The following is a 14,421-nucleotide window of genomic DNA, read 5'->3' on the forward strand; positions in this document are numbered from 1 at the left end:
TGGCCTACATGTGACTTCCAGACCGACAGCAATGTGGTTGACCCTTAATTACTCCCACTCAGTTCAAGAGGGTAACAAGTGCTGGCCAGAGATGCCACATCCCATGAAAGGATAAAAAAAACCCAGTCAGCTTATGGAAATAGACCATCTATATAGCCACTGTTGTGTCATTAGGTGATGAACCTGCCACTTTAATAGCTCAAAGGGGAAGAAGAGGAAGACTTTGCAATATATGGAAGTCAAACTGCCTTGTTGAATGCACCAGGATCTTCTTGTCAAGAAGTTTGAAGTGAGTACTTTGAAATGAAGGAGAAAATCTATTAACTGACTCAGAAGATGAGATGGTGCTGTCATGTGACAGTGGACTAACTTTTAGTTGGGTCAATCTACAGGGCAAGGTAAGGAAGATAATTAAGATATCTGGTTGAACGTCAGACAGACATATTGACTGATCATTTCCTCTTTCTGTCACACCCACAATCATTCATAGAAATACATAGAGGTTACACCACGGAAACAAGCTATTCAGCCTAAGCAGTCCACCTTGGTGATTATCCTCCACAGCAGCAGCTAGACTAATCAAATTTACCCAGCCTATTTCTATATCCCTTCATCCACATTCCCTTCATCCACCTATCCAATTTAATCTCAAATGTTGACCTAGTTTCTGTCACCAACACTAGAAGTGAAATCTACAGTGTTCATATTCTATGTGAAAAAGTTTCTCTTGCTGTCTGTTCTAAGTCTTTTATCACTTAATCTTGTATCCATAAATCTTGTGCTCGGTTCCTCAGCTATTGGAAACTGCTTCTATCCAAGCTGCCTCATCCTTTCTTGATTTTAGGCAGGCCCATTTCTCAAAACTGCTGGGCCCTAAGCTTTATCACATTCATACTCACAGGGCCACAAAATAAATTAGAAAGAGTGCACTTATATAGCACCTTTCACAACCACCAGGCATCTCAAAAGCACTTTTCGGCCAATGAAGTACTTCTGAACTGTCATAATGTCGGAAACACGGATGCCAATTTACACAGAGCAAGCTCTTACAAACAGCAATGTGATAATGAGCAGAAAATCTGTTTGCGTGATGTTGATTGAGGGATAAATATTGACCAAGACATGGGAATAACTCCTCTATAAAAGTAAGAGTGGTGATTAGTTTAAGATGTGTAATATACATACCCGCATATACACTTTGCACACTCGCTAACCGGCAACCCCCCAACACCACCACACCCCCCCCCCACCCCCCCCCCCCCCGCAAAAGCCCTCACCCACTCCTTAATCTTGCAGCCTGGTGGCTGAAGGCTAGGTTCTGCTTTTTCTTTCCACATAATGGAAACACTTGCTGACACATTGCACAAACAGTGGGACAAGGCATTGTCCCAATTGGTGATATCCTTCTGGGCTCATTTACAAGGAAGTGGACTGGGGTTGGTGAAATGCAAACCAGAGCCAGGGTTTTGCTGGCTTCTTGCCTTGTACATCTTGGACAATCCCTCAAAGTAGTTGAAGCATGATTCTTTTTGCATTGGTGAGCAGTTTGTTTCTGAGAGGGATCAGGAGCCTGATTTTCCAACTCTTCTGGACTTGAACTGCGCTGGTCAAAGTTTCACACCTTGGTGAGGTTTGTTGAACCCCATGAAAAGGGGTGACTCAGAGGGAATGCAGGGTTCTATATGCCATGAACACCTCATCTTGCATAAATAAATCCTCCACGAGAGGCACTAAAGAACTAGACACTTAGCATGGGGCAAATACCCATCCATTTTTCTAAAATGCTGTACTTTAACCTGAAGGCGTAACAAAAATGTTTCTGGCAGCTGTTGTTCCACCCTGGAAGCTAAATTACCATTTATTAAAATGAATTAATACTGTGTATGAGAATAGCAAGGGGCAATGTTGCCTTCTTTCTTGAACCTTGCATTATGTATCAGTTTGTGTTTTCCCAGCCATATCTTGCTGGGATATTCCACTTAGTTGATGGTGAGAAGGGGTAGAAGGATTGTACCATTATATTAAGGACAAGGGCAGCAGAGGCGTGGGAACACCATCACCTACAAGTTCCCCTCCAAGCCACTCACCATCATGACTTGGAACTATATCGTCGTTCCTTCACCGTCGCTGGGTCAAAATCCTGGAACTCCCTCCCTAACAGCACCGTGGGTGTACCTACACCACATGGACTGCAGCGGTTCAAGAAGGCGGCTCACCATCATCTTCTCAAGGGCAAGTAGGGAGGGGTAATAAATGCTGGCCCGGCCAGGAAAGCCCACAACCCGGGAAAGAATATATTAAAATATTCCAATCGTGGGAAGTGACCTGCAGTGTTTCCTGTGCTGTAACATGAGTTCACAAAAATGTTACTAAGTAATGTTTACTTACTTCCACTTGGCATTAGATCCCTGTCAGGGATAAACAGTTTGTAGCCATAGTGCTTCTCCAGGACATCTGGCAATATTTCCAATGCAAATTGCCCTTCTTCCCTACTTTCCTGGGTGAGTGAGTTAGGGTCGATTTTGGTATATGACAGATATGCATCATATTCTTTGTTATCTGGAGAAGAAAAATGCCATTAAAATTACAGTGAAGTGAAAATAAGCTCACAATCCACCTCCGCAGGCTTTCCAAATTAAATGTGGAAGGCATAACAGAAATAATTTAACTGTGATAGATTGAAACACATGACTGATGTTAATAAAATGGTGTCATTATTGCAGATGAACAACAGCCCATGGTAGATGTCAACCTTATCCAAATTGGGTCAGTTGACTGCATCAGGTCAATACAGTGCTCTGCTTTGTTCGGGCTTGGTTTAGCATGAATTTCTTTTGGATTGCTTGAGTTTGTGCATTTGCAGCTAAAAGAATCTTTGTAGCTTCTATACAGCAAGTAAATGAAACTGTCCTAAAATAAATCACACACACAGGCTGACCTTCAGTCACATAGGTTCAGATTGTGACATATACACCACTATCTAATTATTTCAGGCTCAGCACTATTGAAATTAGCATGCTTCACTAATTACTAAATCACAGAGTTTTAAGATGGCCCTTTGGTCTGGTTTTAGGTCCACAGAAGAGCTATCGATTCAAGTCCTATTCCCCTGCTATGTAGTCTAGCTCAATTCCCCTGATACATTAACCACTTAAGCCAGAGACCCATACCTCCCTCCAAGCATTCCCAACAACTTGGAGTGTTCACAGTTCTCATCACTCCCAGACTCTAGACCCTGCACTGCTTCAGAGGAGCTAAGGGTTTTGGGCGGGGTGGTGGGGGAGTGGGGGGGGGGGCGGGGTGTTGTGTGTGGGGGGTGCGGTGGCAGGGGCAGGGTGTTGGGGTGCAGTCTTTGGTTGCATCCCCACCCACATAGTCAGGCTTGCCTGGGGTGCTGAGACCCCAGCTCACTTGTTATGGTTGTTGTCTCTATTATTTTATCTGAGATATGAAAATATTTCAATCAAGTGTGTTAAGGCAGATGAAGGGCCATTGCATATATCATTTCAATGTTCCTTTGCTGATATCCAAACAATAGATTCCAGGTTCAATGGTTTGAAAGGGAAAGGCTAAAAACAGTTTGGGTTCAAATGAGTGAAAGGAAGATTTACGGCTGATATGATTTTTCTTTCACAATGGAGTACATGGAATGGGCTTCTTTGGAAACATTTAACAAGAACATAAATGCTATGATGTACATTATATCTGGATGGATGAGTTAAATTAATCAAATGACCAAACTCATCTGCATTTATTATGAAATTATTTAAACTGACAATTAACAAATGATAAGAAGTTACTTTGAATTGCAGTTGTGATTAATCTATTTAAAAAAATACATTGACCGGCCTAGTATTCCAAGAGTTTAGATACTGTTAGAAGTTTCAGGTAGTCATCCCTGTAATAAACCACTACTATCTAGAAGGACAAGGGTAGCAGACACATGGGAACGTCATCGCCTGGAAGTTCTCCTTCAAGCCACTCATCATCCTGACTTGGAAATATATTACCATTCCTTCACTGTCGCTGGGTCAAAATCCTGGAACTCCCTCCCTAACAGCACAGTGGATGTACCTGCACCACATGGACTGCAGCGGTTCAAGAAGGCAGCTCACCACCACCTTCTCAAGGCAATTAGGGACGGGCAATAAATGCTGATCTAGCCAGCGATGCCCACATTCTATGAATGAATAAAAATAATTGTATGCTTATCATGCTAGTGCTAATGAGTGCCCATTCAACTGAACTTACAATTCCAGCCATTAAAATTGAGTTGCCACCATTGGTTATGTTTAAAGCTGAATAGGGACAAAATGGGCGGATGGCAAGATGTAGTATCATGGCCTGGGTTCTAATGTTAATGAAAAGAGATAATAAATATTAATAATTAGGTCTCCATGTCATGAAACCAGATGTAATTGGAAAAATAATTATTATTTTACTCAATTGCCCTTTTGAACACTGCTGCAAAATTGGGCAGTTGATAACAGCCTACATTTATATAACGCCTTTGATATAATTGTTTGGAAGAGATTTCACTGATACTGCCATGCTTCAATCTGTTCCCATGTCTTGTTGTGTCATGCCTGAATGAGTCTTGGCTTATTCTATTATAGACTTGAGATAGTTGGTGTTTAGTTTTTCTTGAAACTATTTACTAAGAACTATTTACAAAGACCTCAGGGTAAGCACATGGTTTCTAAGAGTAAGGCTGTTCTGTGTCTTGCTCTCTTGGATCTGCTTGCCCTGATGTTACACTTACATCGTCATTGACATAATGATTAACCATTTATCCTACATCCCCCCACCACCTCCCCCCCTCCCAAGTATAATCTCAAAACTGTTAAATTCCTTTGTTAAACTATTTACAAAACTATTCACCTTCCCATCATCTCCCCACAAAGTCATAATGTCACATGTTGGCTTGTCTGGTGCTTTGATACCTCCCCCTGATCTAGTCCTGGATATTCTGGGGCTGTTGGAGTATGCTTGGTTCCTGGACTTGAGCATAATTTCTACGGGCATTGGCAGTACAATCTATGTCATCAGCCTCACCATGATAAGAGTGGAAGGATTGGCTCCTTGCCGCATCTAAGTGCATCAGGGCCTTTCTATTTTGTAGAACACCGAGTGGCGTTTTGACGAGGTATAACCGCAGTAGCTGGATTTGGTGTATGACTGTTCCTTATGCCTGACAGTCTCTGATCCAGACCTTTTGCCCTAGTTCTAATGTGGGCAGTGTTCTTGTTCTTTGTCAGCAGTTATACCAGTTGGACTGCTTCTCTTTGTGTGTTTGCTCGTGGCACCTTACTTGGTCATGGTCTTATAAAGTGGCGTTGGGTCTGAGTTAATGGTGAAGCCAAGGAAGTTGGGTTTTCAGCCTTATGTTCTGCCCATCAGTAATCCAGTTGGTGAAAGGCCATTCATTAATGGCATCGCCCTGTAATTGAGTAAGGCCAACTCTAGGTCATTGTTCTTTCTCATCAACATTTTGACAGTTTTGCCTGTAGGTGGTATGGTGAACTGACCATGTGATGAAATCAATATTCCACAGTGATTTGTCAGAAATGCTCATTCATAATCTGTGCTCCATTGTCCAATACTACCTCCGCTGGGATGCCATGGGTAGAGTTGATGTGTTTCAAAGCTTTTACCACAGCTTCTGCATCTGTGGTTTGGGGTGTGCTGATTTTCAACCAGTGAGAATAATGGTCGATGACTGGAAGATAAGATTTTCCTCCAATCTTGAACAGATCCATTCCCAGCCTTTGTCACAGCCTGAACGGAAACATTGAAGGTAACAACAGACCTGCTGGCTCTTGGGTGTTGAAGGCACAAGTATGGCACGTCTAAATAAATGTTTCAGTAGATTTCGAAATTCTCGGCAGCCATAGAGATCGATGTGCCCATACTCTGCACTTGGAAATGCCCAAATGGCCAGCATGGAGTTTTTGGAAAATGTCTTCTTGCATCACTCTTGGGATTATGAACCTTTTATTAAAGACAAGGAGGTCGTCAACTATCATCAGGTGCCTTTGTTGTTTGTGGTTCTGCCTTAATGTTTCATTGCCTGGGCATATTCAGGCCAACTGTCTTGGCAGTATGTTCAGATCTGGTTGTCTCACTGCACTCCTCACCAAGGTACTTTTCAGTTTTATTCTTCTTCATTGTGAAGTCGGTTCATTCCAAGGTCTTCACCTGTGGGTGACCAATCGGTGGCCTCGGTTTCTTTTAACTGTGGCCTCCAGCACTGCCACTGTGTTTTGAAGAGGTGTCACTGACACTGCCTTGCTTCGATCTATTACCAAGTCTCGTTGTGTCTCATCATACCTTGATGAGGCTTTACTTAGTCTATGATAGACTTGAGATAGTCGATATATAGTTTTTTCTTGAAACTATTTATTAAGAGCCACTGATAAAGACCTCAGGGTAAGCACATGGTGTCTAAGAGACAGGCTGTTCTGCAACTTGCTCTCTTGGAGCCTCTTGGCCATCTGACCCTGATGTCATGCTCACATCATCATTAACATAACCATTAACCCATTATTCTACAGTAATAAAACATCCCAAGGTGCTTCACACGAAACAAAATATGACACTGAGCCCACGTGAGGGGATCTTGTGCGGAATCGTCCCAGATTTGCACTAAGTGCGTTCGCGGGCATGAACAAAGAAGTTTTACCCGCTGGCTGCAATGGGGAGTTTTTGCGCTGTGTTGCCCCCTTCCCACCTCATTAATTATGCAGCTAAAGGAGACACACCATCTGGCTGGTGGAGAGGGGAGGTGGGGGGGGAGGGCGGTGGTGGCACTGATCTTCCCGCTATGCCATTACCTCGCAGCTTCCTCATGCCGGGTGCCATATTTAAACTGCAGCCACGCGCGCACTTCTCAATGCTTCCAGCCCAGGGCTGTTCTGGTGAGGACATGGCCCCAAAAGTCAAGAGGGGTGCAGCCCCCCCCCACCCCCCCCACCGATTCAGTGACACATCCCTGGGATGCTTTCTGGACACCGCGGAGGTGCGGGTCCTCCACCTCCGCTCTGGCCGCAGGAGCACTATCAGTCTCACGTTGATCAGTGCCAATGCTGCACGGAAGAGGTTGGCCATGCAGTGCAGAAAGAGGATGAATGATCTCATCTGTGCCGCCAGGGTAAGGCGACCATCTCATCACACAATCACAAGGCCATCTCACTCACTGCCAGCTGAAGGGACATCACCACTCAATCTCTCACATATCCCCCAACATCTCCATCTGGCCTCATCTCCTCTGGAGGCTGCCTCCTCAGCCCTCACCACCTTGAGGCCATTTGCACAGATCAACATGTGCCCCCACACACACCCTGGGATACCCCCTTCCCCAGTACAGCCCTCACTCTGCAGCCTTTTTCCTTACCTGAGGCCACTTATTCCCCTTCCCCTAGCAGGCCTTAGCCCTGGAGCCATTGGAAAGCCACCCCACCTTACGGCTAGTCTGGTAGGTAGACACCTGCCAGTGAGCCCCCTAAAAGTGATGCGGTGCTGCCTGTGAGGCCTGGTGCTGATGACCATGAGTCATCAAGCAAGGTAGCCAGACAAACTTCCAAGTCCCAGTTGGAGTACAGCTCGCTTATGTACAGTCATGAAATGCATCAGTGTGGGACGATCCTGCGTGGGGGAATGATTCCAGTGCATAGGGCTGATAATGAGGTGCTAAAGTATTGAAATTAGGGGCAGCATTTACTGCCTGTCGGGCGGGCAGTGTGGGGGCAGACACGAGTGGGCACGGACCTGATCACTGCCCTCAATCGGGTCCGCCTCGCCATTTTACGCGGGCAGGCCAATATGAATCGCTGCTCCCGAGGACAGCGGGAGTGGGCGGGCGGCGGTGGGACTGCAGTGACCACCGGGTCCAATGGTGACCCGGGCGGCCTGGTTAAAAAAGCTGCTGCGGCTTTTCCAAGGCTGTGAATCACGGCCAGTGGAGGGCCTCCCCAGAGCGCTGCTGGTGAGCAGGCCAGGCAGGAGGGTAGGGTGGGGGGGGGGGCATTGTGCCCCTCGTTTTTCTGATGATTGCCTTGCTGCCCTCCTTGAGGTGGTGGCAGCATGGCAGGAGGTCCTGGTTCTCCAGGATAGGAGGAGGAGCCCCCCACCCCCCACCCCCCCCCACCCCCCCCCCCCCCCCCCACATGACCAAGCGTGCCTGGGAGGAGGTGGCGGAGGTGTTGAGCTCCCGCGATGTGGTGCGGCGCACACCTGGATCCAGTGTCGCAAGTGCTTCTATGACCTCTTGCGTTCAGGAAAGGTGAGGACAATGTTGGCATTGGTCACTTAACCCAGCAGGTCGGCTTACACCCCTGGTGCCCCCCCAAACCGCACCACCCCCCCAAGTCTGAGTGTAGTGAGTGCATTGAATCATTGACGTCTTGTGTCCTTCGCTCGGTGGGCCAGCAGATATTGCCCATGCCGAGGTCACCCTGAGAGGGTGGTGTAGAGATGGGTTCTGCACCCGCAGCATGTGGTACACTGAGACCCACATGACTGTTTTGGGGGAAGTCTAGAGGAGCTGCACCCAGGCTCAGGGCTGGAACTGCAGGACATGTCCAATTCAGGGTGATGACATTCTGGGAGGGGAGCTTCAAGTTGGCGCGGCACCGATTGATCCGCTGCCCTCTGCACTCTACATGCTTGTGCCTCCTTGTTATGGAAGGTTGGATCGTGTGGTGCCACATGTGATGTAGGCAGCATTTAGCCAAAGGCGTGGGGGTGAACAGGCCTAGCATCTTTGTGTAAGTGTTCGGCAGCAGCAGGGTCAGGAGGCATTGAAGCCCTGCAATGTCCCACTCTGGTTGGGGTGGGCCGTCCGCGAAGAGAGTCCAGGTACAATTAGCACTAATCAATGCTCTTCTCTCCTTTTCAGGAGAAGAATGTACATAATGCAGCCAAGCGAGTGAGGACTGGCGGAGGGCTGGCCCAGTTGGTGATTCTCAGCCGCTTCGAGCAGGAGGCCCTAGATTCAGAGAGGCGCCACATGCCCACATCCACTGGTGTCGGTGAGGCTGGGGTGCCACGGGCAGGTATGTTTGCCCAGCAGTGAGGTCAGCATTATCCTCCCAACAGCCAAGGCACTGCTGAATGTTCAGTGATTGAAGTTTGCAACATGGCTTGACTATTGCTTATGGAAGGATGAATGCATAATGATCCCGGGGACAGGGATGCACATTGACATTGTCTCCACGTTGACTGATCTATTGTCCTTATTCTTCCTTTTAGCGTCAGTGGAGCAGGGCCGGGAGGAGGAGCAGTGAGGCCCCCTCTCACACCTGAGGGCCCTGACTCACCAGCGTCACACCATCTCAGCCAGGCAGGCACCAACACAGATACTAGCACCTCGATGGGAATTAGAACATCGGCTAGTGTCCCAGAGCACAGTGGTGAGGGCACTTCCCAGTCACTAAAGGAACTGGCAGAGAAAGAGGGTGCCCATGGCACCATCAGTCGAAGGACTGCTCAGTCGGTGCCTGATGATGTGCCTCTGGAGTCGTCCGCAATGCAGCAAACGCAGGAAATGTGGCTGGGTGTGCGGGAGCATCTGGGGTTCATTAGATTAAAGCCTCCCGGACGTCCCTGCCTCCCTGGAGTATGCCCAGGTCAGTGTCTACCCCCTCAGCATTTCCCTGTGCGTGCTCATCCTCAGACTCATTGCTGGACTCATCGTGTGCAGCCGCAGCCACTGCGTCCCCCCTTTCCAAGGCAAGATTGTGCAGAGTGCAGCATGCAACCACTATCACAGACACACGATCTGGGGGATACTGGAGTGCGCCCCCTGAACGGTCCAGGCATTGGAAGTGCATCTTGAGAAGACCAATGTCTCTCTCCACCACAGCCCTTGTGGTGCCATGGCTCCTATTGTACCGCTGCTCAGCTTCTGTTCTTGGATGGTGGAGAGGCATCATGAGCCACCTTCTGAGGGGATAGCCCTTGTCACCCACCAGCCAACCATCCAGCCGGGCTGGAGCACTGAAGAGACCTGGGATTGTCTGAGGATATAGGCATCAAGGGAGCTGCCTGGGTACCTTGCACAGACTTGTAGAATCAGCATCGTGTGGTCACACACTATCTGCCCATTCATGGAGTGGAAGCCCTTCCTGTTGTCAAAGGCACTGGGTTCACCTGCTGGCGTCTTGATGGCCACATGTGTACAGTCTATAGCAACCTGGACACGGGGGAAGCCAGCAATGACCACGAAGCCTCTGACTTGCTGTGTTTGACTTGCCTGGTCCCAACGGGAGTAGCTGAAGGTCAATGCACGGCCAAACAGAGCATCTGTAACCTGCTTAACACAAGTGTGGGCAAATAATTGGGAGACACCACAAAGATCACCCACCAACCCCTGGAAGGAGCCAGAGGCATAGAAGTTAAGGGCAGCTGTGACCTTTAGAGCCACTGGCATAGGGTTTCCACCCACGCAGAGATCTCAGGCCCGATCATCTGACAGATATAGTTGACTGTCTCCCTTGAGAGACAGAGCCTCCTTCGGCACTGTACCTCAGTCATACTGAGATAGCTGCTTCGCTGCCTGTATACCCCGGCAGCAGGATAGTGGCATCTTCTGCAGCCCCTTCCGCCTTGGGCTACCTCTTGGCCCTACGCCCCTTGTGCCTGCGCCTGTCCTCCCAAAGGTGGCTTCCCTGGAGGATGAATGTGCACTCCTGGCCTCCTCCCCCTTCTAGCCCTCCCTTCCTCCTCAGAGGAGGTGCCTTCAGTGGAGAGTTCAGCTCCCATATCCAGGCTAAGGAAAGGCTTCCTGAAACCTGCAGGCCCAGAAACAATTCCTCACTGCAGAGTGCTGACCTGAAGGTTGTGAGTCCGGTCAAAGCAGCTGGAATGTGTTTTGAAGTGTTGCAGATCACAGGGGCAAGTATCAGTAACTTTGAAAATTAAATATTTGACAGAGCACACTCGGGACCCCACTGAGCCCTCTTATCCAGCCCGTGGATGAGGTTTATACAAATGTGTCCTACCCGCCTGCCCGTTGCGCCTGTGCGACGACCTGAAGATCGCACGGGCCCTGAAAAATCACTGCCGATTGGCGCCTCAAGGGCCTTAAGTGGCCCATTAATTAATGGCGGGTGTGCATCGGAGATCATCGGACGCCCGCCCAATGAAATATCGCGATGGCGTGCGGTGACATCGAGACATTCGCCTAATGTCACCGCAGGCCCCGCACACCAACCGGAAAATTCTGGCCCAGGCTCCCGATGTATGGTGGGTGGAGCGGACAATCGCAAACTGGTTTCAAAATGGCGTGAATCTGATTTTTGGCGTTATCATCAGATTGTCTGCTCACACCTGCCATGACACTCGCTGCCAATGGGACTGGGCGATTCTGTCCATTCGGTCAGATGACCAGAATTCAGAGAGGTAGGAATTAAGGAGTGTCTTAAAGAAGGAAAATGATTTTTGAGAGGTGGAGAGGTGTAGGAAGGATATTCCAGAACTTGGGGCGTTTGGCAGCTGCAGTAGGGAGGTGGTGACATACTGGTGTTGTCACTGGACTAGGAATCCAGAGACCCAGGGTAATGCTCTGGCTACCTGAGTTAGAATCCCATCGGAGCAGATGGTAAAATCTGAATTTAATAATGATCTGGAATTAAAAGTCTGACGATGACCATGAAATCATTGTCGAGCCCGTCTGGTTCTCTAATAGGGAAGGAAATCTGCCATCCTTACCTGGTCTGACCTACATGTTCCTCCAGAGCCACAGTAGTGTGATTGACTCTTAAATGCCCCATCAATTAGGGCAATTGGGGACGGGCGATAAATGCTGGCCTAGCCAACGATGCCCTCAGCCATGAATGAATTAAAAAAAAAACTGCCAATGGTGGACTGATTAAAACTGGGGCTGCTCAGGAAGCTAGAATTAGAGACACAGATATATAGGAGGGTTACGGAGGAGGTTACAGAGATAGGAGGCGAAATCATCCCAGATTTGCAGTAAGTGTGGTAGTGGGCAACTAAAATGACGGTTTACCTGTCAGCTGCGACGATGGGTTTTCACGCCATATCGTCTCAAACCCATCGCATTACTTACGCATTCCCGGGAAACACGCCGTTTCCACAGCGCTTGGCTCTCATTCGCCCGCCACGCCATCACCTCGCCACTTCATCACACCGGGCGCCATATTTAAAACCCAGCCACGCGCACACAGCTCAGTGCTTCCAGCCCACGACTACTGCAAGGAAGAAGTCCATGAGAGGCAAAAAGATTGCAGCCCCAGGTTTAATGACGCATCACTGGAATGCATTTTGATGCCATGGAGGCCTGCTATGATGTTCTCTACCTCCCGCTCTGGCTGCAGGATGGGCAGCGACATCGCTAATCCAGCATGGCAGGTGGAGGCAGTGGTGCCAGTGTCAGTGCTGCGCAGAACTGGTTGGCCATCCAGTGCAGATAGAGGTTCAATGATCTCATCCATGCAGCCAGGGTATGGCAACCATCTCATCACTCTAAACTCACACACTGAAACCCATCACACATTCACTGGCATCTCACTCACTGCCAGCTCAAGGGACATCACCACTCACTCTCTCACACACACTCTCACATGTCCATCTGGCCTCATCTCCTCTGGAGACTGCTTCCTCAGCCCTCACCATCTTGAGGCCACTTGCGCAGATCAACATGTGCCCCCCCTACAGACACCCTGGGATACCCTCCTTCCCCAGTGCAGCTCTCGTCTTGCTGCCTCTTCCCTTGCCTGAGGCCACTTCTCCCCCTTCCCCAAGCAAGCCCTAGCCCTGCAGCCATTGAAAAGCCACCCACATGTGGCTGATCTGGTGGGTAGAGACCTACCTATGAGCCCCCCAAAAGTGATGTGGTGCTGCCTGCGAAGCCTGGCGCTGATGACTGCGAGTGCTGCCCGAAGCAAGGTAGGCAAACAAACCTCAAAGTCTCCAGTGAATTGCAGCCTGCCAGGTGCATGTCACTTATGTTCTGTTGTGAAACACATCGGCGTGTTTTCCTGCCTGACAATCCAGCGAGGGGGGGTGGTGGGGGGGTGATGAGTCCGGTGGGCTGGCCTTATAATGATATGCTGATGTCTTACAATTAGGTTCCTGATGTCTGATGGTGGGAAATGTGGCTCGCCATCAATGGGCACAGTGAACGATCGCAAACTGGTTTCACAACGTCGTGAATCCGATTCTTGGCCTTCTCACCATATTGTCCGCTCGTGCCATCAAATATGCCCGATATTGGCAGGCATGGAAAATCCTGGTCAGGGAGGCACGAGGCCATGGAAGGATTTGAAAACAAGGGTGAGAGTTTTAAACCAAGGTGTTGCTTGACCAGCAGCCAATGTAAGTCAGTGAGCACAGGTGTAACAAACCAGAAAAGCATATATTGTCATGACAGCAGACCGTAGCCCTGAATTACTTACAGACATATAGGACTTTTAAGTAAGATGTGTTTTTTTTAAAAAAAAAACGACCTACAAGCAAAAGCTGGCCAAGATTGTAAAGTAACCACTTGCTGCAAAAAATTCCTATGTGGATCACTTGACCGACTGGTCCAGAGAGAATGGAATGTCGTGCCTAAAAAAGTGTGACAACGCCTACTTCAGACAGAGGCACTTCAAAGGAAAAGATGCAATGCAAAAACTGAACTTTAATCTGTTGTGGCTGCAGAGATAATGAAGGTTGATTACCATCTTAGCAGAAACCATCACCTGTGAGTTATATCCAAGACTGTGGACATGGTGTGAGTTGAAAAGAAAGCAGATCAGGGCAAAAGACATGTTTGTTTTTTTCCCTTCCAGGGATACACAAAAAAGGGGTTAAAAGGCCAACTGCAACTCTAGTTCTGTGTTCTAACCTCCAGAGCCAAGAGTCTCCAAACCAACTGCTCAACTGCCCAAAGTCAGCTCTATTGGAGTCATCCAACTTAACTGTAATGTTGCATCACCAATCCTCATGGACCAGCCAAATATTGATTCGTTTAGCTTTTTAACCTTTATTTCTGAACTCACTTCTCATTTCTAATCTATGCATATATGTGTTGCATTTTAATTATTTTTTCTCGTGTTTTAGTAACTAATAAACTCACTCGTTCTTTGTAAATTGGCCCCTTTTAAAACCTACATACATTTGGACTGGGAAAAGGTTTTAATGAGGGAAGGGATCCTTTTTAAATTAACCTTGTTGTGACCAACCAAGGGGGTTGAATAAAGAAGGGAAGCCAGTTCATCCCTCCTTACCCAGGAGCATAACAATTTGGGGTACCTTGTCTGGGACCATAACAAACTGGGGGAACCTTGTAACAGGGGGACCGGTTGTAACAGTATCCTCCGTTAATATTCTTATTGCGAGTAAAGTCAGCAACGAAAATTAAACAACACCCCATCCGCTGTCAAGGTGATACTGTGATCTGTATTCTCTTCCTAA

General features: G+C 48.2%; 1 protein-coding gene across 1 annotated transcript in view; it reads right to left on the reverse strand.

Moving 5' to 3' along the window:
- Positions 1 to 14,421, reverse strand: part of il1rapl2 (interleukin 1 receptor accessory protein-like 2) — a 557,469-nt gene that overhangs the window by 12,031 nt on the left and 531,017 nt on the right. Inside the window, exon 9 of the mRNA XM_041196196.1 lies at positions 2,389 to 2,559. Within this exon, the coding sequence (XP_041052130.1) occupies positions 2,389 to 2,559 (171 nt within the window). The remainder of the gene's footprint in view (positions 1 to 2,388; positions 2,560 to 14,421) is intronic.

The sequence above is a fragment of the Carcharodon carcharias genome, chromosome 9 (assembly GCF_017639515.1).
Source record: "Carcharodon carcharias isolate sCarCar2 chromosome 9, sCarCar2.pri, whole genome shotgun sequence".
Lineage (NCBI taxonomy): Eukaryota > Metazoa > Chordata > Chondrichthyes > Lamniformes > Lamnidae > Carcharodon > Carcharodon carcharias.